Here is a 26,340-nt window from a genome sequence, read left to right on the forward strand (position 1 = left end):
ATCGATTTTGTAAGCCAAACAATCGATTTTTCGATTATTTTTCTACAACACTATAAACAAGTGGATAAAGAGCAAGTGACTACGTGCAAGCCAGTGATCCTCCACATCCACGAGATTTCTACGAGAAACCTGGGGAAGGTGACCAGAGCTACTTCCAGTGATCCATACGGTGAGAAGTTCCTCGCCATCAAGGACAACCCGAGCCATGAATGCCAAACTGTCGTGGGGTGCCTCCGAAATAATTCCGAGCTTCCTGGTACTAGACCAGGAGGGCACAGCGAGCCTCCAAGAAGTGTCTACATCTCCAACTTGACTACAAGAACTCTACACGGTTCCGGAAGGATACAAACTTGACCCGCCCAGGACAGAAAAGCCCAAGGAGTCCTGAAACCCCAAAAGGGAGTTCCAAACATACTCCTGGGGCATCTTAGCAGTACTTGCAAACCTAGAGTTCTCAATACAATAACACCTAGAATATAAATTTCCTAGATTTCTAATCTCCTGTAAACCAATCAACACTTGTCAGGTGTTCTACAGTAGACTTTTTGCATAAAGTAATTTATAATTATTTATATGTCAGCTCTCTAAGAATAAATTAGTACTATTTACTAATTCTATGTGAATATTTACTATTTGTAGCACTGCTCAGTGACGCTATAGAAAATAGAAAAATTTCACTGGTTGAACTAGTGACTACATAAATTAGTAAATAAAAAGATGTATTTAAACATACATATATACACAAATACATGTATATAATTCGATAATTGAAATTAAATTCATTTATTCTTATTCATTTCAATTAAAAATATCAATATTTATTTATCAAATGACAATCCAGCTTATCTCATCTTTAAAGTAACGATCAAATAGAAATATAATTTATCTTAAAAAAAGTTATTCACAACCTAAGAATTTTTTGGTTAAATTAAATCCATATTCATCATATTTATCAAACGGCGTCATTAACTGATAAATTATAGGATCTTATGAGACACATTATTTACCAAAAAGAATTCATTAATTGTCTACAGAAATCGTTCAAATGTTCTCCTTTCGAAAAAAAATAGTAGCGTAGCTGTTACTGCAGATATAGAAATGCCCGTCGCAATGTCTATTCACAATATGCATTGCGCACAACAGGATTGCGTAAACGGACGCATTCCGGCCTCAAGTGTAGGATTCTTTCACCTTTGGTTCACTGCACCATATTCCAGCTCCAGCCTCTCCTCCTCTGGTCTTCAGCCCACCCAAGTACTAGACAGGCCCCTTAGAGGTAAGCGATTACTCGTCCTCCTCCATCCAGGTCTGTCTGTCCAAGAAAAAGACTCTATACCCAGTTCTTGTTTTCCTGTCCTGAGAAGGACATTTTATTGGAGTACCTCGCTTTATAGGGCATAATTCTGGGAATGGCTCTACTTCTAATGACGGCGTTACTTGGGACGTGATATTCTCACGCCTTTAGAAAGGCACGAGGATACACGCATCTAGCCCAAGACCTTGCGACATATCACTACGAGTCCAACCTCAATTAACCGAAAACACCTGGTTCTACATGTCGTTTTTCGACTTTGCAGCCCCAGGTGCGGGCTTGGATTTCCGTCGCCCGTAGTACCAGTTTTATCCGCTTTGGTTGGCGCGGAATTCATACTCAGGTGAGAACTCCAGCTTCCTGGGGCATCGGTCGACCCTTTTGCAGTTGAGTCCCGTGGGGTCCTCTGAGGCCAGTATCGGATGGCCGCCCTCTTTGCTAACGCCTCCACCATAAACTCCGCTGAGGGGATGCTCAGTAGGCAGCCCATGGTCAGGGTCGTCCTCAACGCCCCCGTTATAACTAACAACGCCGCTCTATAGACCTCATTCAACTGCCTCCTGCAAACGGCCCTTCGAGCAGAGGTCCATCATATTATGGAAGCATAGGTTAGTTGGGGAATAATAATGGCTGTGTACAGCCATTTAATTGTTTTCGGATTCAACCCTCATGTATTGCTGAACATTCTTCTGCAGGTTCAAAAGGTAACCGTGGCCTTCTTTACCTGGTTGTCCTCGTGCTTCCTATCTAGGGTCCCTCCAAGGTAGCACATCGTTTCCGAACAGCTCAGCTGTATACCAAAGATGGATGCAGGCCGGAAATCCGTCCTCCTTCCTCTTGTCAATAGAACCAGTTCACTTTTGCTAAAATTAACCCTTAGCCATAGTCGCTTGCCGCCCATTAGCAGCGGAACCGAATATAGTCCGTCTGTGCCCGTGCTTCTGTAGTGACCAAAAGTACCGACCGCCCATTTGACCCGATCGTAAGTCACCACTCGCCTGGCGGTTTCCCAGTCTCACTTGTGGTTTCTTGCAATGGAGTTGATCCCGGAAAGTGCGTTTTGACATGGAGCTCTAGTATGCCCTGATGATAATCGATCATCCTCCTTTCGAGGGATTCAAGGCCCCGGAGCGCCACATTCCTGCCCGAAGTAAGCAGTTTGCAGATCCTGGCTACCTCAGGTAGTGCCTCCAGTCTCTCGCAGTAGAGAAAAGTTTCATGAAAACCGATTCAATTCTTTATTTTAAAAATGTGCCAAACACTGTAGAAAGTAAATAGAGTGCAATATTAATTAATATTGCACTCTATTTATTATTTTTTAAATAATCAAAAACTAAAAATATAAAATGTATCAGGTATTTAAAAAAGAAATATTATTGTAGTACTTATTCAAAATGTCAATGACAAACGAAATGATTTTTATTATTAAATAACTTTTTGCAATGAACATTTTAAGACATTAAAAACCTAAACCTGTCATATATATATATATATATGTATAGATCACTGAATATCATTGAATTTATTTATTCATACTATACTAATTAACATTCACAATTTTTACTGTGTGTTGAACGCTTATTGTAAATACAGATACGATTTCTTGATATACGTGAAAATTTTATTAATACAATAATATTTATAGAAATAATATTTTACTGTTCAATGAAACTTAATACTCATTGTGAGATATAGAAATTTGCGGAAAGATTTTTATTGCATCTTTCTCTCGCTGTTCTCCTTTAAAACAGATAAATGTCGGACCCATACACCAGCTCATTGATTTAAATACAATACATATGTATTTTTGAAATTCTTATTCTTAACTTTTTAATTCTTTTTTGTATGTAAGAACGTAATACATAAATTTTTTTTGTTATCAATACTTAATAATGTATAGCAAAAACCTGTTGATAAAAATTTAAAACAGTACTTGAAGTGACAGATTTATAATCTATTTTAAGAAAATTATCACCTATTGTGATATTATGTTATCTAATGAAATTATGAATAATTTCACTAAAAATATTAACGCCAATGTGGACGAATGACGAGAGGAAAAAATTCTTATGAGGTGAAATATTTTCAATTAATATATATTCAATATTAAAAAAGAAATAAAACTCTAGACTCCAATCCATTAGATTCCGGGAGTTGAGCTCTTTGTCATTGCTTATTGTCTGTTCACAATAGCAGCTCGAGAATTAATACATGCGTTTAAAAAACAAATTTTTCTTTGTATTGCATCAATGATTTGATGTTCTTAATTAAACCTAATATTTTTTATTTGTTTTTTATCAGAAGTTTTTTTCATATCATAAGATAATTATTGTAAACATAATAATAGTTTTCGTTGTTATTCGCATTTATCATCAATACGTTAATTCATAATATAATTTATAAATATACTTCTTTATGTTTTTACATTCTGTGATTGCATTGGCAATTCAAACATACATCGGCATATGGCGATGCTGATTGAGGTAAAACAACAGTTTTCCAGTATTTGCTCGCTCTTTGTATCGATATACAAGTGTAAATAAAATTCAAATCATCACATATACATGAATAGAAAATATGATAGAATATGAAATAAAGAAATTAAAAACTGATTACTGATTACAATATTTGCTGATTGAAACAAACACTTGTACTTATCAAATACAACTGCGAACATTGATATAAATATAGGTTTGCTATGACAATTATGTATAATCTATCATCTAAGAGTCCTTTTAAGGAAATTTCTTATACTATTTCAAAGTCTGTTCTGATGAATCATTTCAACCCTTCAACTTATATCACACAATGTACCGTAGATGTTTATCAAAATCTCATTAAATCCATTAATATCGAATAATTAGTAATTCGATAATTTTTTTCAAATTGACTCGTCTTATTCATAAGGAGTAGGCCTCTGGAAGCCTAAAATTCGCGATAAAAATCTGATATTAAACTATGTAAAGATTATATAGTTTCTTCCTAAATATTTTTAATGGAACCTGCTATATTCTATTCCTAAAACATTGAAACAGTAAACACCATTAATTTCTATTAATATTTTAAATAACACCTAATACGGCGATATTTAATATATGATTTTTTCCATCAAACACTTAGATTAAACCTACGAATAAATAGTTTAACCATCAAAATTTTACTCATGCCTATAATCAACCCGCTTTAATATGTAAAGGGTAAAAGCCAGACCTCGTTTTGCGCATCAACATTCTTCAAAAGTTTTTAATTCGTATAATTTAGGATCTGAACGCGATATCTTGAGATTTTTACTATATTTTTCCTATTCAATAAATACATGACAGTAACAACGACAGTATTTTATAAATATTTTTTGTTGATTTGTGAATCGTTTACTTCTATGATATAAGTATCTTTGAAATAGACATTTAAGATTCATAAACATCCAGAACAAAATTTCAAATTTTCTTAATATAGTTGGTCGAAGCATCTGAAGATCAATTATATATGAATAATGAACTTTGTATTGCTTCTACGAATTTTCTATTTACGGTTCCATTTTTGATCATTTTTTTTTCTTAACAATAAACTACTAAACACTCATGTAGTAGATTTCAACCGCGAATTCATTATGTTTAACCGTTTTATTATTTCACTTTAATCGCGAAACATTGATAAACATCTCATTCTGACTACACTGTGTGATATTCTTTCAACATTTTTTACCATCTCTTGGAAAAATAATTATTCCATTATCACATTCAAATATATTATTGAAAGTAGTACAATTTTTATGAACATTCTGTTCCTTCATTATATAATTCGAATCTTCGAAATTTTAAGACTTTAAATGCCAAAAGTTTGGAAAGCTCTTCATCATCCCTAGCTTTTCTTTACATTACGAATTCTCTGCAGCCATTCAGAAAATTCTTTCTAGGGGGCTCTCCGAATTGAAAATTTTGTTCATAAAATTTTGAGGAAAAAATTCTACTACTTTCAATAAAATTAACATTCACTATTAATTATGTCCACACATCATCATGACTATTATACCTAATATCAAACAATTTAAATACTTTTCTGCATCCGAAATTCATCATTATTTAATTGTACACTTTTTGTAACTTTATATAATCATTTAAATAACGCTATTGTCCATTATCTTTTCTTCTTTCGATTTTTAATAAATATTTATACTATTCCAATATTATAAATATTGAAGTAAATTAATTTTAGTAAAATGATGTCTAAAAAACATAAGTAGTTTCAATATTAAATCCATAGTTTTAATGTACAACATTATTTTTTTTTTAATAAAGCATAACAGAAATAGTTTAAATATTTCCAATGATAAATAATTCACTTGTTGAGTAACAAAAGTTATCCTCACGTCTATCTCCACTTTGGTCGTTGTTGTCGATCTAGTATAGATATTTTAATGTAACTATTAAGTTCATTTTCTTTCAATCAATTATATTACAAGTGGTACACGTAGCTTGTAACATGCATCATGCATATTTTTCAACAAAAATACTTTCAGAATATTCCTATGAATAAAATTAATTAATATGACCATACAATATTTCTATCTACAAAACAGAACAATTGTCATTGGTAATTTTTTTTAAGCCTCAAGAGATGGAATTCCGGACATTAATTTATTAAACAATATATCTAATATTTTTGATGATTAATCTCAAATATCCATTCATTTATATAAATGAATAAACATTATTCAACATAGAAACTTATTAAAAGTTTCTTTGAATTTAAAGAATTTTGAATATATATACTAAAGGTTCTAAATACATCTACTTAATTTTTCATCTAGTGGTGATCGAATATATTGGAAACAAAAAATGATTCCTACGGTTCATCTTCCTCATTTTCATAAGTAACGTACCGAACTGATGACTTCTCCCCAATAATAAGGGACTGAAAATATAAAATTAAACGAAAAGTATATTTATTTGAATCATTTTTAAGATAAAATGACTCACGATATAATTTGTTACCTTTTTTTCTTCTTTTGTAGGAGGTGATTTGAGTAGATACATGAGAGGAGCGTAAATGAAGCACAAAATTGCAGTTCCAAATAACATCCATGCAAATCCAATACTGTTGACTAACGTTCCGCTTAATGCAGGACCTAAAAATGGATTTCTCAATCATAAACTTCTGCATGTAACATTTGATCATTTACTATAATAATACACCATTTGCCTTACAAATTAAACATTTTTTTGAAACATATAATCATAGGAATGTTATCTAAAACAAAAGTCTATAATCGATGCTTACCAATAACAAAACCCAAACAAAACGCAACATCTCCAATGGCATATACACTTCCATAAACCGCTGTATGCCTTATATCAACTAAATAGCCTAACTCGGGCATCATTGAACTGTCAACCATACCAATCGCAAAACCTAATCCGGCGTTTGGAATGATAAGATGATTAATACTTGTGGCTAACGGTATCTAAAAAAAATAAAATTAATTTTTTATTGAATAAACTCATTAAAATTTACAAAATAATGGAGATAAATAAATTTTATGTGTCATCGATCCAAGTAATTTCACAAGTAAGTACTTACACTCATTAAACATACTCCAATCACGAGTAACCCAATTAATGATGCTAACCATCTAAAATAATAATTCATGTAATGTTAGATGATCGATCATGCGTTTACTGTAGAAAATTGAAAATATAAATTTCACCTTCCCATTCGATGTCCAAGTGGACCGAAGAGATTTGTTCCGATCAGATAACTAATACTGGCAGGCAAAAAAGTAGCACCTTGTTTCCATCGACTAGCTCCCATAGTATCCATCATCCAAATGGGTAGACTTGGTTCCAACATAGCGATCCCCATATTAGCAAATGTGATAGCACCTAAAAAAAATTGAACATCCAACAAAATAAAGGAAAGGAAAAATCGTGCATTTACAATGATTTTTTATATTATACCTGCAGCTATAATGATGTAAGGATCCGAAATCAAAGCTTTTAGCGATGGTGATGTTGTTTCAGTGTAAACAACGGATGGTTGTAACATTAACAATTGTAATACTGAAAGTGAAGTCATGTTATTATTTATAAGCTGTAGTTTTGTGTGGGAAGGGGGGAGGGGGAGATTTTTTAAATTAAATATTAATTTTCTTATTAAATAATGAAATTGAATAGATTATTAATCATGTTACGTACATCCATCGCCAAGAGCTAATACTGATAAAACCAGGAATGGAGCTGATTTGCCAACAAATTCATACATCAACCCTCCAAAAGGTGGCCCTATTAAAACCCCTAAAGCCAGTCCTCCCAATGCAATACCCATTGCATTACCACGTTCTTTATCATCTTGATATCGATCAGCTAACATTCCCATGCCTTAAATAAAATTTGTTCATCAATTTTTTTTTTATTCACTTATACTAGTAAATAAGTTGAATTATTGATTATGATGTAAGTTATTTATTATTATGAAGCTTATTGAGTATTTAATTAATACCAGAAACTGTAGAACACGATGAACCAACACCTTGTAGAGCCCGGGCCAAAAATAAAATACTATAGCTTCGACCAAATGCGAAGATGAGAGTTGATATAAACATAATAATGAAACCAGCAAACATAGGAACACTATAACCAATTCTGAAATGTTTATAATAAAATTTTATAGCTAAATTTAATTATAAAATTTTTATTAGTGATACAAATTGTTTGTTTTAGGAAATTTATCAAATTATAAAGAAAATTTTAGTAGTACATAAAATTACGTTAACACTTACTTATGTGTCAGAGGTCCTACAATAGGATTTGCCAGTAATTGAACAAATGCTTTCGAAGCAAACATGATGCCTACTGCTGTAGTCTCTTCCAATAGTTCATGATGTCTCTGGAGTCTTTCAAGCTCTTCTTTGGTTGTAATATTAACACTTGATGTATTCACCGTTAGACCTTGATAACATTTTACCATGATAATATCATTATTTTTGTTGTAATATCAATAAAAATTTATGAAAACAAATAACTATAGTTTAAAATTCTTTCAATTATGCCTACCAAGTGCACTGACAGATGTAGGATTTTTTGTCGCTTGAAGAAATTCTAGTGGACTGTTATCAGAAACATTAGATGAAGGACATGTGCATTTAGCTGGAGTAAATGGAGTCGTTTTAATAATAGGAATCATCGTTGTTGGATTAGTTACATGATGTCCTCCTTCAAGATGTTCACTTAACGTTGCATTTGGATGTTTGATGTCGTAGAGAAATTCCGGAATTATCGGAACTACAATTGGGAAAAAAAATTAAATAATAAATAATAGCTAAGGCCTGTAAGTAGTTTCTAATTAACTTTTCTGATTAATCTCGAATAAATCTTTTTAACATTTTTTTTATTCGAACATAAAGCTATAGTAAATCCTCCTCGAAGTAAATCGAATTGAAAGAAAAAAATCTAGAATTGATTGTCCTGCATATTTCAAGGGATTTAATTTTTATTTATATCTATAATATAGTACATATTTCAAGAACATATTAAATATCTAAGTTTTTTGATGTAATAAAATTCGAGAAAAGTAAACAAAAAAACCAATACTTAATCACTTCTTCAAAAGATTTATCGTATGTTGACAGTATTTATAAATCAAATGGAAGTTTTGTGCATTTTTTTCACATTAAGAAGATTAAGATTAAAAATTTTTTAGATGAAGAATAAATAAATAATCATCCGATTCAATTAACTTAACTATGTTATTATCCTCTCCATTGATAGTTCGTATATTTTATTTTGGATAATTCTAAATTGACAGTGAATAAAGAAAAATACTACATTACATTTTCCATAAATGCATGACCACTTATCAGGATTGGTATATTCTTGACACATGATTACTATTCTTCTCTTATAGCACTTGGGGGTGAATCTCATACACCATGAATGAGTAGGTATTGAATTAAAGATTATACGAGGGAGAAAAATGGTAGTAGGGAGCAACGATGTGGAGAGTTAAAAGCTGGAACTAAATGATTGACCACACGTGTGTTACACTTCACAATACTTCCATCAATTTCCTTCATAGCTGGAGAGCTTATCTGAAGCTGCTATTTCTACTATTGACTAAATAACTTTGTACAGTAAGTAAAAAAGCCTTTTTTATGTAATAAAATTTTCTTTTAGAATTAATCAAATGGTTTTTATTTCTATCTTTTAACTACAATAAATATTCTACTTACAAACATAGATGTATAAGTGATACAATAAAAATCGAAATTATGAAGGAAATATAAATGTAACAATACAAAAATTGGGACGCATGAAAAAATTTCTTATGACGTAGATTGTCCTAATTGAAAAAGATTGTTGCTAAAAAATATCGATTGTTGATGTGATAAATGAAAGTGAACAATATTAATAGTGATATCATCGAATACACACATGAAAAAACATTCCAACAATAAGCTTATGATAGAAGAAGCTTTCTCAAGTAAATTTAATTTAAATCGTATTTGTTGAACTGTTAATGATCCAAACAATTTAAATGAATTTAACAAAAATTAAGTGTGACTTGGAAGTTTAATAAATGAGTTATATATTATGATGAGTTTATTTAAAGTTCTATTATTATTCATCTTTTTAAACAAATTTAATTGTTTTGATAGATGTATTGAATAAATGTAAAATAAAATATACATAAGAAAAATTGAATCACTCTATTTGTAAACTGCTTTCTGGCTATTCAATATAAATATATAATACGTATAGGATAAATTTTTTTTTTCAATTTCCCGAGTAACTAAAATCAAACAATTTGTTTAAAATATAATGCATACTTATTGACATCAATCATAAATATATGCTGAATGTATGATCATTTTAGCTAGAAGTTAATCTAAAAATTTTAAAATAAAATAAGTAAATTTATAAAGAATATATCTATCCAATTTGTTGACTCCCGTTTTCTTTATGATCAATAAAATTGACGGGGTCTTCGACATTCAATTGATCATGACTCAAAGAAGGATCTCATCTAATCCAAGCAAATCTCCGTTCTTTCCTCAGGAGAGAAAGACATCGATTTATAATACATAGACGTTGTACATGCCTTTACAGTTCCTAATACGATTGGCAATTTTCTCAAGATTTCAACAAAAATAAAATGTAGTCTTCAATATAGTGACGGTACAAATTTATTTGATTATTAAATTTACACTGGGTGCTGTGTATGTAAATAAATTCAGAACATATAAACTTTTCATTTTTTAGATGTCAATGATTTTAAATAATTATTTCTTTATTTCAAAAGGCAGTTGGAAAGATCTAAAAAACTAAGTACTCTTGACCTACTAACAGAAACTGAAGCTAATGTATGTAAGAAACTCTGGAAAAAATGCTCTTTCTTAAACTTTCACTAAAAATGTGTTAATGACAATAATGAATGATACATAACAAAAAAAAGTTAATATTACTTACCAACAGTAGTGAGTAACATATTGTCTAGAAGGAGTGCAATTGCTACTATCACTAAAACGAGCTTCCGAGATTCTCGGCAACGTTGAAGCCAGTTGCTCCATGTTCCCTCGGCCATCATTCTACTTTTATTGTTGGGATCGCTACTCTAACTACTGAAAGAAACTATTATCAAATGGTTTAAATCAATTGAATTATTTAGAATATGATTATTAATTTAATAATAAAAATTTTTTAATAAATCACAAAAAATAATAAAATTTGATCAACTAAAATTTTCTTTCTCAATACAGAATATTTCATTTACTGCCTATCCCCTTGTAATTCAAAAGTCAATTTAATTACCTTCTATGGTAGCATTAAAAAGAAAGAGATTTTACGTAGAATCTTAACGACATTGTGACGCATTTTTCTTGGTCAATGTGTAAAAAAAAAGATAAAATTTGCGGAAATCATTTTCCGAGTTTTCAAGTAATCTCGGGTTTTTACATTTTTCTTAAAGGCTGAAAATTGCCTTTTACTTTTCACCACAATTTCCTGCACTTTTCGCGGACTCACGCCTTGTTCGTCGTTGAAAAAATTTCAATATATGGCTGACACGTGGAGCTTTTCTTCTATAAATTAAAATGAATTATTAATCATCTTTAATGTACCCCATAACTAAAAAAAATTTGGTCTTTGTAACTGTATTTTTCCATATTTTATTCTCATTTGGTAGAATATATTCTTTTTATGACAATCTATATTTTTATCTCACATTATTAAGGTGCATTTTTCTAAAATACTTTTCATCGCCGTTTTAGAATAATTGATTGGTATAAAGTGTAATATTTCTTCTCAGATAAGTGCACACAAAAAAGTAACATATTTTTTCACGTTATAGTTCATTTTAGAAAATGAATACTTTACATCAACTCTTTTTAATAATTATGAATTATTGATATTAACAAGAGGCAGTAAAAGAAGAGGATTAATAGTAAAGGAAGTCAATCAGCATTTTCTTGAGAACACAATCCCTGGGGTGGAAGCATTATTTTCTCGAAAAGAGAATCGAAAGTGAGAAAGAGAAAAAAGTATCTATGTATAGAGACGAAGAAAAATACCTTCACTATTCCTTTTCTCTTGTAATTTCTCTTACGTTCACGAGAAAACTCTTCAATTCCACGTCTCTACTTAGTAATTATAAGAAGAATGACTGACTTTATTTATTGAGAACTTACTTCTCGAGTACTGATTCAAAAGATTAACATTTTGATGATTTCATTCTTGTTTTCTCTCATTTTTATCATTTAATTTTTTTCTAAGGACCGATTATTGATTAAACTATTTATTCAACATATTTTAAATAACAATTGTGATAACTTTTTCCATTATTTAATAAATATATAATTTTGCGTGAAATCAACACCAACACAATCAGAATGACAACAGGTTGTTGAGGGCCGTCGAATTCAAGTAGCTACGGTCGATTGACATTTGTAGCTTGCAATCGACAGGTTTCAAGTAGATGTAAGTGCTTTCACTTATTTTTTATTCAATTAATATAAAAATTATCAATACAGACAAGAAAAAAAGTAATCCTCTATCTTAATAAAATATTCCACACGAATTCCGGTTTATTTTAGCCTCCATTGAATCGTGAAATTAATCAATTTTATTAAAACCATAACTTTAGACACATAAATTTCAAAAAATCCCATAGAAAAAATTATACACTAAATAAATACACACTAAATTGATAATTAAATATAAAAAATGTATAAAAAATAAAAACTCCTTATAAATACAAAATCAATTTTTATTGGAGGAGTTTTATATTAGTTTAATGGATCAAATCATATTTTAAGAAATAAAAATATTTTATTATATTTCAATCGTTGGTTACTTATAATTTTATCAAAAAGTACATAAGCCCTATTCAAAATTCTTACATCAGATTGTAGTTTTCAAAAAAGTTTATTAAAGATTAATGCATCTGATTTTTTGTAGAGCATAAATACATTTTGTCCTATAAATATATATTGTTTATACAAATATTATTGTTCTTGTCATAGTTACGACTATTGTCGCAAAGGTATCAATATATTGCGAAAATAGGGTAATTGCGAACATTTGAGTAAAAATTAAAAAAAAAGAACTCTAAGATTTGCAGGATTTACAATGTAGAGTTATGTCCGATATTGACAAAATAGTTGAACAATCTTCAGTACCATATAAAACTCTTCTAGCTATTGATTGTCAGTATCTGAATCTATTTTTTCATAAATATTTTTTTTAATTTCCTAAAATACAACAGTAAGTTCAAAATTACTGTGAATTCCATTTATTTTCTATAGAATAATATAAATGACTGGAAGATTGTACTTAACAATTAAATAATCAATAAAAAGAATTCATTCGAACGAGGAATTTCGTTTTGAGCTTTCAAGTTAGCTATTAAGTCTATAGTGATGTTCCTTATCCTTAATGTAAACCTCATGGAGTTAAACCTCCTCAATACTGATTGTGAGATCTCTTCATTTTAAAAAGTTTTATAAGCGCGAAAAAGTTTGTTAATTATCAACGAATCTTTTTAAAAATATAAATAATAGAATAAACAATTTAGAACTCATTAGAAGTTGCAGAAATATTCAAATTGGAAAAAAAACTTTAATTAGAAATAAGGAATGTATCTTGAAATGTATATTTAAAAATAGTGAATAAACATTAAAAACTAAAATATGTTAATATCTAACACTATTATTATGAAAAAAAACTCTTAAAAATGCAAAAAAGTTTAAAGATTTAATTTTTTACAAGTTTATATGATTTACTATTAATCATTTTTCATTGTTGAGCATCATAAATGTAATTGCCAGAATCACTTTTTGTATAAGACAATTAAAATCCTGATCCTTTTATAACTAGGGAGGAAATTTATCACGTACAAACGTTTGCACACCTGAAATGCACGATGAAAAGAAAAAAGCTGACTGTAGCTAATAGAAAAATCGTGTCAAACGTCACATCTAAAAAAAATTATTATCAAACGTGACCATGCACAATGTATATTTTTATGTGTAATAAATTTTATTAAAGATTGAGGAAAACGAATAAATATATGTAGAAGTAAAGGAAATATGATAAATTTGTCGTGTTTTTCAAATAAAAAACAAAAATTATTTTTAGAGGATTTTAAAATACAATGTAAATAAAATAAACAACTTAGAGAGGTTGCAACACTAAGTGAAATCTAAGTGAATCAAAACTCAATAAGAAAGTTAATTTTCGAGTGAAGAGGTCCAATTAGTATCTTCAAATTTAAAGTTACGTTCTCATTGAATAGATCGCTGGATCTTTTAGCTAGAACTTGCATCCGGTGATCAAACTAAGAAGATCGTCAATTAAGAGACTCTTGTCGTAATAGGAAGAGAAGAAAGGAAGGAAAGCTGTTATCACTATATTAATGTGATTGAAACTTAGTTCAGTTATATGAGATTATGTTGAATATAGTTTGAATGATTTCGAGAAGCTTATCATTGATAGTAAAAATTTTTTCATTTAAAAGTAAAAATATGTGTTGCAAAAAATTTAATCTTATTTTAAAGAAAATCAATTTCATGAATAAAATTTTTTTTCACAACTTTTATGTCTTATTTTTTCTATCGATCATTAATTGGTAAAACTGCTTTACAATTTTCAATTAATTCCATCCAAATTGAAAATTTTTTTGCATTAGAATTTTCTAGACTAATAGTAATTAGAATAAATAAAATAATTATGCAAGTGCAACGTGCTTTATATAAATTCATAACTATAATTATTATTTGCAAATAGTGGGATAATAAATAACAATACGATTACCATAGGAATAGAGTTTAAAAATATGAAAAAAATAAATATATATAAATAGCCATGTGTATCTCATGTATATATATATATATATATATAGGGTTATTAGCTCTATAATATGCTAGCCCGTGGTTGGGGTTATTTTCTCCCTGCGTTCTTTCTCACCCATCCATTTGGCTGCCCGTCTCGCCACTTTGTCGCGCGATATTGCACTCTAAACGAGTTACTTTGTCAATTACATTATCCACTGTGGAAAACGCTTTTGCTTTACCTACTTCCTCACTCTCTGATGTACTCACAAATTTTCTACGTGTCAGTATAAGTAGAAATCTAATCTCATTCAAGTTTTATAAAGAGAATATGTTTTTTTTTTTTTATTCGAGGACCATAAACTAGCTTCCTAATTGATATGCTCATTGGCAACTGTGCTATTAAACAAAAAAAGAAAACTCATCTCCTGAGAAGACAAAAAAGTTAAATGAAAGACAGTAATAATAAGACTGATAATGAAATAATAATTTAATTGAATAAAGGTACCTAGAGAGATAGCCATCTCAAGTGCTACCCTGACTTACTAGTAATAATGTTATCACTAGCAATTACAAGATGCCTAGATCCAGTAACAAAGTACCAAGTTATACAGATTGCTTTATAATATTATTAGCTATCACTCTATTAAGTATTAACCTCAGTGAACATTTCCAACTTTATGTTCATACCTCCGACTGTCTGGGAAACTTGTTTAAAGTCACTTTGACCTCTATATGTCGCTCTTTGTCCACATCGAAAGCTCTCTGGTGGTGACAAGTGGAAATGAGAACTAAAGAGAGCGCAGTATGAATGTCCAAATACAAAAGAATGTCACGAACATGCGTTTATTTCTGACAGATAAATCATGATGATTACTGATTATAAAAGAAAAACCAAGATATTCGTAAAATAAAAGGAAATTTGATTTTAATTTTAAAGTCATGCATTGTAGATCATTTTTAAAAATTGATACTCACCGAAAAAATTTCCAACAGTGGACTCAAGTTTCTGCTAATCTTTTCTGTCTTCAGATACCAACTTGTGGCTACTAGCCCTCAGGATTCCCGATGTTAATTGAAACTTGAACCACTGACGTGGCATTCCTGATGTTGTTGCCGGCACACCGGCCCAATCTCTAGTAACCGTCAGCTACGTCTCTCGAATAGCTTCTTAACTTCCTCTTTCAATTCATGACCACGATATGCTTCCAGGGCTAAAGCGCATGGTCCACAACTTCCCACCACTTTCATAAAGTCGTACGAGCCTTACTTCCACAACCTATCCCCTTTATTGTACCCACGCCCACATCTATTTCCTCGTATCGCCATTATCACCCACACCCTTTTTCGATTTCTCTTCCCTTCTGTCTTTCGCACGTCTTCCACTACCACCCGTATCATAATGAAATTCTTTAGCTCCAATAGATTCGAACTTTCATTATTTCTGAAGGAATCAAGCTAAATTTTTCATAGACTTATGATTTATATGTGTGTACTAAACATACATGAACATTCAATATTTTTTTTGTCAACCCTCTTCATTTTTTTATCTTCATTATTTACTGTACGAGTGGATTTTCTTCAACTATACTCTTTCCTACTAGATGATTGTCGTAATTCATCAATATGTGATGAATTAATTTAACAAAAAATATCAGATACATTTTTTTAGATTACAAATTGGAATATCTATCTTATTTTAAACGATAATTCATTCTGAAATATTAGTTTTTTTCGTCGATTATTATTCTATAAATGATAAATAAATTATTGTATTAATACTTCTATTCTTTATTTCAAGAAAATTCCAGGACTTTGAAGAATGCATGATATGAGCGTGACTACTACACTCAGAAGTCTTTATTAAACCACCATTGACACCCTCGCAAATCCCACAGCTTCCGAACCATTTTTCATTTTCTTACTACATAGTGCTGAGGAAGGACAATCGTCACGCTTATCCCAATTTTTCAGATTTTTCTGTAAGGTCAAAAAATAATATTCTTTTTTTTATCTTTTTAAGCTATTCGTCAACTATACTGCCAGGATAAAAAACAAGAGCTCTAATGCAATTATAACGTGACTAGAATTAAATGTCTTTTTTTAAATTTTTCTTATAATTTGTTTCAAATTGTTCCAAATGGGAGTAAAATTAAATAAATTAATAAGCATGCATTTTTTATGTACTTAAATTTATCAGAATTGTGGAATTGAAATTTCTTACCACCTGTAGATCTAAAAGAATTATGTAGGAATCATACAGAAATTCCGTGGCAAGAAAACGGAGTCACTTGTTGATTACAGGGTACTCGTGGCAAGGCACACGACAGTAACAACTTGTTGCTAAGGATGCAATAGTTTTTAGCTAGTTTTCCAATCACAATTAATTGTATTGTAAATAAATAAAAAATAATTTAATGAATCAACATAAGACATTAATTGCCTTGTAATTTTTGTAATTTTATATTCAAGTTGAAGAATAAAACTTTATAAAAATATTAAAATTTTATTCGATGAGTTCACTTAATTCATCAGTTTGATAAAATCTATTTTATATATCATTTTGAATAAAAAATATATAAAATATTAAATACAACATGATTAACAAATTTTTAGTCAAAATTAATCGACCGAAACCCTTTCAAAAATGGATCATCAACTCTAGACTTAATAGTCATTCTGAGTATTATTCTGTTTCTCATTCGAGAAATAAAAGAAAAACATTTGATTTTTAAGTGCTCGCTTTCATTAAAACGAAAAGAACTTTTAATTTACGTGACATGCAATTTTATATTTACGTCGACTTAATAATAAAGAGAGACAATTGATTACAGTAAATTCATTTATCAAGTTTCGATAACTTATTTCTTAAATTATAAATACAGTAAACTCCCTCGAAGGTCCGACAATTTGAAATTCTCGAACCTTTGAGAGCATAATAAAATGTAGTACAAACTTGAGCCAACAATGTATCCAAATACTTTGAAGTAAGAATTAAAACGAGTTAATCCGCAAAAAATTTGTTGAAATCGGACCTCTGAGAGATTCTACTATACGATATGTATTAATTAATATAATTAAATTGTATATGAATATTTCAATTAAAATTATATTTTCTATCTTCTCACAATGCTTTATTATAAGAAAACGAATTTCATTAGGTAAAGAATTGTTGACTCGATCCGATGTAAAGAGCTATGTCTACCGTGCTCTTTGCTTATTATAGAGTATGGTTATGCCCATTTCCAATACTTTCTCTCTGATGCCACTAAAAAAAAGTAAAAATGGTGCTGTCTGTACCAGATAAGTATGCGCATTTTGAATGTTTATTTATATTTTTATATAAATAAAAGAACCAGAAAGAAGGAACAGTACTAATGATGATTTATATAATTATATAGAAAATTTATAAAAATAAATTGAAATGCATGCAAAAATGTCAATTTAATTATAGATCTTTTCCATAAACTAATAATTAAATTGTAAAGTGATGTTTTTTTACATAACTCGCTCATTATTGTTATTATGCCAAAAAGAATTTATTCATAATTTTCCATCCAGGAAAATTTTTCTTGGGAATAAAAACAGAATTGCCAATTTTATAGTGATACTCTATATTATTATTATATAAAGCATTTAACCAATGATAAGAAATATTGTCTTTCATTAATTAATAACATAATATAAAAGTATAAAATACATTATATAATTAAAAAATTCTTATACATTAAAGCATAAAAATATAATTGAAAAGTCAAAACTCTTTTAACAGTTAAATAATTTTTTGTTAAATTTCCAAAATATTTATTAGTTCATCATACAAAAAAATAATATATTCTGTCATGAGTCATAATTATCAATTGATATCCACAAGGGATGAAAAATTGAAAACAAAAGCTTTCAATGAAATAATATTATTTTCCATAGACTCTTCATTAAAAGTGCCAATACCCATAAGAGGATATCTCGGGTTCCCATAAATTGCTTGTAAATCAATAAAGGGACCTTTTTTAGTACGTCTTTGTTGATAAGGATCTATATAGTCATATGAGTTTGTATCTACTTCTCTAAGATAAACATATTTAGCATCGTTGTTTAAGTCCTGATTACTAAAAAATAAAATAATTATCAATAATTCTTTCAAAATTTGGATATTAGACTTCAATTCTAAAAATTTACTTGAATTCTGCAGGAAAAGTTTCTAAATCATCGCTGTATCGTTCTTGGCTGACATTTAATTGAGCTGTTGTGATATTAACTTTTGCGAATTTTAGTCTGAGATAAATGATTTTACTGTTGATTGATTCTGATGTATAAACTTCTAAATTGGCACCTGCAATAATCATTTATGAAAATGAATTCATGTTTATGATTATAAAATATGTTATTTCATAAATAGAAAATTCATTGGCAAAATTATTCCTCAGTCATACGAAACAGAAAGAGCAAAAAAATTACGACGTATTAATACCAATAACAATGAAATTCGGTGAAGCTATTACGTCACTAAGATGCCAGTAATCTGTTGAAGTAACAGAATGATATTCGATACATTGATGCATTCTTGCAAAATGTCCATTCCGATAAATTGTACGATCAGCGTAATTCATATCATCAATGGGTATCCATTCTTCACTACCTGATAATATTTGCCCATTTGGAATTAATTTACCTTCCTCTATCTGCAGATGGAGTATTTCGTTCTTAATTACGAATCGTACACCAGTTACTACCCTGAAAAATTAATAATATTTTCAAAGTTTATCTTTCTTTCCGTTCACTAAATTTATTCCGTACATAATAATAATAGCCTTTATACTGAACTTGTTATTGGAGTAATCACTTTCTTTAGGTAACTTGTTAATAGCTTTGACCTGGGTTGCAATATTTTCCATCTCAAACTTTTTCGAACAAACGATCATTTCAATCGAAGATTTATCAATAGCATCACGGAATATTATTAGATAATTTTTTATCCTTTCTAAATGTTCAGCTTGAACCCGTTCAAAATCTTTGATGTAATTATCTTGAAAAAGTTCACATGTTATCACCAATTTTATGCTCATTTTATATAAAAAATAAATAAATAAATTACCATTTAATGTTATAGCGTATAATTTATAAGCTGAAACAACCATGATATATGCTTTCAACTCGGTTGTTGCGAATAAATAATATAAGTTGTATATAAGTTGTTGCTGAGTTTGACGAATTGAACATAATGTTGTTTTTTCATTCTAAAACCAAAAATTTTTATAATTTTACAAAAAGAAACAATAAAATGAAATGATTTACTAAATACATGAAATACTTACATTTATCTCAGTGATAATCATTTCCAAAAATTTACTATCTAATGAACCATCTACATTAGAATAAAGAATTTTCTCAATCATGAATGCACTTTTTCCTGGACCATCAGCATCTAAGCTCATTGCTTTTGAGATAAAAACGTTTAATGAAGCATTTGAAGTATGTCTATCTAAGTATTCGAGATAGTGATTTTTGAATAAGTAATTAATATTATCGATTAAATTCGACAATATTTTCAAGTTTTCACAACTTCCTTGTAATCTAGAATTTATAATCTTACTGACAGTATAAATGTTTGATTCATCATAAAGATTTATTCCAGTTTTATTGAGTTTATTAATAACAGAATGTATCTGAGAAGTAATTTCCTCGAAAGTTTCAGAGATTGTTGGCTCTTTAACATTATTGAAAATATCGAGAATTGATTTAAAGATATTTTTGATTTTCTTCATCTGGAAAAAAGAGCTTGGTGTTTCTAAAAAAACATTTATATCTATTTTGTCCAGTCTATTAGGTTCTATGTATGGTGCTATGATTGATTCTATTGATGCTTTTTCGAGAATACTCTCACTTGTGGTTAATAATGGAGTAGACAATACTATTGGCATTACCATTATTAAAAAAACATATATGTAATTAGATTTTTCCATATTTCTGTAATGGAAAAAGTTATATTATTATATCAAGTAATAATTCAATTTTCTTGAAAGCAAGATTCAAAATTATGTCAACAGCGATTGTGATCAAACTAACATCATCTTCATCAATAAAGAAAAACGAAATTTAGATATATATGTACACGTTTTTCGGAACCCTTCTGAATTGATGCAAAATTTTTTAAAAGTATTCATAAAGAAAGTATGTTCTTATATATTATAAAAAAAAATTTTTTTTCTTTTACCTTACTCAGTTAATAATGCTACCACAAAATGAAAATATATCTGACTGGCAACGAACGTCAAACGGAACTATCCTCGTTCTTGATTTGACAAATTTACAATATAGTTATCACAGATAACTTTCTATGTGTCACTTTTATAGTTACCCAGAAATCAGTAATTCACTATTTATCATTTCCTTTTATAAAATCTCTTGCGGGGGTTCACAAAAGAAATTCCTTTAAAAAAATATATATTTTATCAATTTTTAGTCATACCATAAATACATGTATCGTACTTGCTGCATTATAAGTGTCTTTTTAAAAATAAAATTCTATTGAATACCCGAGTAAATTGAAGCCCATTTTCTAAGATCATATTCGACAATGATGACAATAAATTATTACAAATGTAAATTTGTAGCACCAAAGTTAATTTGATGATAAGTTTTTATGACAATTTTTTTTTCTTTTCTAGGTTTCAAATATTTTTGGGCTTGGATTGGGCGCATTATGGACCTCAAAAATATTTTCGGGCCAAATAGTTTTAGGCCTGATTTGGGCGCGTTGAGAGCCTGAAAAATCATTTGGGCTCGAATTGGGTCTCCTTTAGGCGCGCCCAAAAACTGATCATTTTTACTCGGGTAACATAGGCTTATCTTATTCATATTTTCTAAAGTATACCTTACCATCTACAAGAAATTGTGAAAATCGTAAAAAAATTTTTATTCAATTACTAAATAAAATATCGGTGGTCTTAAGTAGTCCCAGTGCGACCCAAAAAGTCCACATGACTAACTCTCCAGTGGAAAGAATAAAAAGAGTTATCTACAATGAAAAAATTTTCGTGAAAAATTACCCTTAACACTGGCTTAAACACGTGATATTTTCGAAATCTGAGAAATTTTACAAACTACGCGTATGAATTATTACAAAACCATCTAGGTGAATTTTACCAAGCACGTTGAGTGAAATTTCCCCAACAAAAAAAATCTTCAGCCTTACTGAGTAATAAAAAATATGACAAAAATTATAGATTAACAGTAAAAACAGTACATTTTAAAAGTAACAATATCAAAGTAATATATATAATAATAACTATTATTATATTACATCTAGAAGGTAAATCTTTAAATAATAAAGTCATTATGATGTACTTAAATGTTTATCTTATCAATATAATACCCACCTATTTTATTAGATACTTTCGAGTTTGAAATAATTTTGCTACATACATAAGATATGTAAAAAAAAGTTTATAGAAGAAAATTTCACCGACAATGACGGTAGAAAATATCCCAAAAGTTCAGTAAAATTCAAACAGAAATGTTGAGGTAAAATTTACCATGAATTGCTTGGTAAAATTTACTCAAAAGCCGACAGTAAAGTAGCTTTACCAAACTGCTTGGTACATTTTACCTACACATAGTTCATTTTTCACGAAAAATTTTTGCAGTTTACTATTTTTTCCAGTTTTTTGATTCTGCATAAAGAATATCTAAACCGATTTTGCTGAAAACCTAATCAATTCTCAGTTGCGTAATTATGCATCGAACACAATTAGTCCCACGTCGATATCATTGTTTGTTCTTGAGATCATTGAGACGAAAATCATTCTAAACATACGCACACACAGACGTTCACAAGAAAACTCTTGTATTCGACTTTGGGGGTCTCAAAACGTGGAGATATGTCAAAATTTGGAATTCGCAAAATCGGACCCACTACTATAAAGACTTTTAATTCTCTTGTACGCTCAAATAATATTGAAACATGTATTTTTAGTGATATTTTATTTTTCCTACTCGTGATAAAATCATCATTAAGTTTTGTGGACTACACTGAAGTCTATGCAATTTCTCCAAGTTCATCTCAACAATATCAAAAAGACTTGAAGACGATAAAGTATACGTATAAGACGTGATCATCGATAGCTACGCTAATATTAAAAATCATGAGTAGCAGATGGCTATCGGCCCCTAGTGGATTTAACAAGTAAAGTAAGCAAGTTGTTCAGAAAACGTGAATTCTAACATTTTAGCTACTATTGGAGATAAAAGTCTGACATAAATTGAATAAAACGATTTTTTTGTACAGAAAAATTTCTTAATACATGATTTTTTAGTACATTTTTCCATATTTCTTTAGTCGTTCAATTGTTTACTTACATTTCAAGTTGGATAATACGAAAATAACTGTCTGAAAAGTGATTATTGATATTTTCATAATTAATATTCTAGCACTATTGCTCATACCATAACTATTATTGAATATATTCCTTTTAAGCATATCTACGATTATTCTAAAAATAAATAAATTTGACAGGTCTATTTCTACGATACCAACAAATTTTTGACACAAATAAATGCGAATTCTTCATTGCTTACCACAGAGACAAGAGACTCTAATTCTAGAAGTATTACCCAACTTTCAAAGAATACTAAGATCAAGAGACACGTTTATTTTAGTAGTGTCTCGAGCGCCAAGTATGAATAGCGGTGACGAAGGCACTACCGTGTCTCTATTCCGCTCAAATTAGCACTTTTGAGGTTATGCTCCTTTAAATTTCTAATTTCTCTGCAATAATGACATAAACTTTATTAAAAAATCTTTGAAAACCCCATTGATTAGCTACGACAATAAATTGCAATTGCTATTGTGTCCTGAAAATCATTTATTTGCAAAAATTAAAATTGGCCACGCCCCTTGGACCGCATTTTAAGTAAAAAGAATCTTTTTCCTCAAAAGTACGACTTTTTTTTATAAAGTTGGTACTACCATGAAGTTGCTGCATGACTATGGAAAATATTATGTTGGTAAAAAATGAAAGAATTACTGAGGCGCCAAATTATAAATGTAAATTTTTTTTGGTATAAAAAATTAATAAAAGTAATAAAGTTTTGGGGAGTGTATCAATAGGGGGGGGGATATACGTGTACCTATTACTTAAATAAAACACCATCTTTCAATAAATGTTTTTTTAGCGCTGGTGAGCGTGTTGAATGCTCCTTTCTGTCAAACGTACCTATACATAAATCAAGTAAGTACGGTAGTTGATAGTAGCGGTAAATTAATCATAAATTGTCGGACGAAGATATTTTATTTATCTGTCAATAGTTGTGACTGTACAGAGATATTGAAAAATCGGTGTGATTGATTTTCTGATACTTTTTAATAAAATTCAATTTAAAGGTCATCGAAACAAGAACACAAAATTTACTAAAAGATGAACAAACGAAACAAAAAATTAAAATAGATGTTTCTACAAAGAAAAAAAAAAGAGGTAGTGTGGGAAAAATCTCAAGCTGCGAAACAAAATGTAAGGGTTATTTTATTGCAATAACAATGAAGTAAAGTACAACCAAATGAACATTGTCATTTTATAGTTCAATGTCTTGTTCCAGATATTACACATCAAAAAGAAAAAAAGAAGAAGAAGAGAAGTTGGAAAAGAAAAGAAAAGGGTTCGACAAATTATTGAAAATATTAGGAGAAAATTAAATAGATTTAAAATCATGTTTTCATGTTTTTTTGAATTTTTCATAATTTTGAGGTACAGATAAATTAAAATATATACTTTTTTTGGTAAATAAATAAAAAAAATAATCAATGAATATTCTACTGATCATAATGAATATACTTTATATCCAATAAATACATGTACTAGAGGATCATTGAATAAATAAACACAATGAACGGTTGAAACTGTTTCTACTCCACCAACATTGTAAATTTACTACTAGCACATTTCGAAGGGGCACAAATGTTATATGACCAAAATGTTCAGGACAGTATAGTACTGGTACAAATGTCGCTCCAGTACAATAGTATAAGGCATTAAAGACGCAACAGTTAAAATTGTGTTAAAATTATTAATAATTTTTTTCAAAATTACTTTTTATTTGAATTGAGTTTTTGGGAAAATTCTAAATATAGATTTACAGAAGAATTCAAATAGTTATTCTGTTGACTTTTGATTCACTCTCATGTGAATGCAGCATGAATCTTCTGTCTACTTACGACTTCATTCTGAACGGTCAATTTCCCCCTAAAGAAAACCAAAGTGTACAAAGTCTAGAGATTGTTATTTATTTTATAATGTTTAACGAAAAATTAAGTGACTCATAAATGATAAGTAAGGTAGCTAATCTATTTTTTACATTTAATCACAATAATTAAAATTGAACATAATAAGTATTTCTTTTCTTTTATTTGTAGGAAATTCTCATGAAAAAAGTTGATGGTGGGAATGCAATAGAAGAGAAATTGTATCCTACTAAATTGAAGAAAAAGAGAGGAGGAAAAATTTAAAGAATAGAATTTAAAATTTATGTGTTCATATGAATTATTGCACTCATTATTTTACTTACATCTCCTCACTTATTACTTTTTAGATTTTATAAGTTAAAATCAGAAAAGGCGCAAAAATCTAATATGCCGGAAAATTTAAGGTGCCGCTTCTAATTCTGAACCTGCGTGGATGTTATGCGCGACGATCGATCGTACATTCCGCGCTGTCATTATGCCGTGTCCGTATTATGCCGACCGAATTTTTCGGTATCGAAAACGACAAATATTTATGTACATTTTAAGTTGATAGGTAATACATAGAATGTATTACCGATGGTTTGACGTTTTAAAAAAAATCGTTTTACGTTTTTTGAAAACTAATTCATGTCCTTCAATCAATAATTTTGTTTATATCTCAAGATCGGTAGGAGATAACAATTTTTTTTTTATTGAGTTGATAGTTAAATACTACCAGACTGAAGACTATTATACAGTACCGGACATAAATGCTGTGTGATTTTCTATAGGACGGTATAGGAAAATCGCCTGTAGAACTCTTAAAAAATTGAACAGCATTTATGTCTGGTACTGTACTATCTATACACAGATAGTGATGTCTGTTCTAAAATTCCATGTCGTAGTAACGGAGTCGAATGATGCACATTCCGTTTGTTGTACAAAAAATCGTGAAATCACACCAAAAACAGCCCTAACGGACTTCACAAAAATACGCGCCAAGTATGAATAACGAAGACGATAATCATCGTTCATCAAGTGCGATTTCTATAAAACTTCTTTATGCGAACAACTACAAAAATGCATGAAATCATTGCAGCCAAGTATTTAAACATAAAGATTAATTATATTTATTAAAATAAAATGGAAATGTTTTTTAATTTTCGTTAAATTATTATGTAATTTTCTACATAAATCAAAGACAAACTCTTTATAATAAGATAAAAAAAAAATTCAATACATGAAGATAGTTGACAGCCTTATTACGTTTTAAAATTTTGAAAATAGAAAAAAAAAATTGAATTAAAAAAAAAATTTCTCTTTTTTTATAAAAATTTATTTAAACACAATTAACTTGGCGTGGCTATCAATTATATGAACCATCTAATCAATCATCGTTTTATCTACAGCTGTAAGAGCCACGCCAAGTTAATTGTGTTTAAATAAATTTTTATAAAAAAAGAGAAATTTTTTTTTTAATTCAATTTTTTT

General features: G+C 29.3%; 2 protein-coding genes and 1 long non-coding RNA gene across 4 annotated transcripts; 1 reads left to right on the forward strand and 2 right to left on the reverse strand.

Annotated features, from left to right (window-relative positions):
- Nucleotides 1-2,887: 2,887 nt before the first annotated feature.
- On the reverse strand, nucleotides 2,888-15,786 carry LOC118067695 (synaptic vesicular amine transporter-like). The gene is made up of 12 exons (XM_035084581.1): nucleotides 15,612-15,786; nucleotides 10,777-10,938; nucleotides 8,365-8,592; nucleotides 8,091-8,259; nucleotides 7,811-7,953; nucleotides 7,507-7,689; nucleotides 7,270-7,371; nucleotides 7,020-7,194; nucleotides 6,893-6,944; nucleotides 6,593-6,776; nucleotides 6,307-6,440; nucleotides 2,888-6,226 (listed from the first exon to the last, which is right to left on the reverse strand). Exons 2-12 carry the CDS (start codon nucleotides 10,892-10,894, stop codon nucleotides 6,158-6,160), a joined length of 1,557 nt encoding a protein of 518 aa, XP_034940472.1. The 5' UTR covers nucleotides 10,895-10,938; nucleotides 15,612-15,786; the 3' UTR covers nucleotides 2,888-6,157.
- A 2,663-nt stretch (nucleotides 15,787-18,449) lies between these two features.
- Nucleotides 18,450-23,226, reverse strand: LOC118067668 (uncharacterized). Its single transcript, XM_035084537.1, has 8 exons — nucleotides 23,211-23,226; nucleotides 20,848-21,063; nucleotides 19,949-20,600; nucleotides 19,729-19,870; nucleotides 19,458-19,659; nucleotides 19,105-19,367; nucleotides 18,813-18,966; nucleotides 18,450-18,742 (listed from the first exon to the last, which is right to left on the reverse strand). The coding sequence occupies exons 3-8, from the start codon at nucleotides 20,594-20,596 to the stop codon at nucleotides 18,490-18,492; spliced, it is 1,662 nt and encodes a 553-aa protein (XP_034940428.1). The 5' UTR covers nucleotides 20,597-20,600; nucleotides 20,848-21,063; nucleotides 23,211-23,226; the 3' UTR covers nucleotides 18,450-18,489.
- Nucleotides 23,227-23,277: 51 nt separating this feature from the next.
- LOC118067683 (uncharacterized) lies at nucleotides 23,278-24,305 on the forward strand. 2 transcript variants are annotated; one of them, XR_004690414.1, is made up of 4 exons: nucleotides 23,278-23,372; nucleotides 23,808-23,863; nucleotides 24,016-24,142; nucleotides 24,228-24,244. It is a non-coding gene; the product is annotated as an uncharacterized lncRNA (long non-coding RNA). The 2 variants fall into 2 exon arrangements; XR_004690413.1 differs by having other exon boundaries at nucleotides 24,016-24,305.
- Nucleotides 24,306-26,340: the final 2,035 nt, after the last annotated feature.

Source organism: Chelonus insularis, unplaced genomic scaffold (assembly GCF_013357705.1).
Source record: "Chelonus insularis isolate UGA/USDA-ARS -01 unplaced genomic scaffold, ASM1335770v1 contig_126_pilon, whole genome shotgun sequence".
NCBI classification, from domain to species: Eukaryota; Metazoa; Arthropoda; class Insecta; order Hymenoptera; family Braconidae; genus Chelonus; species Chelonus insularis.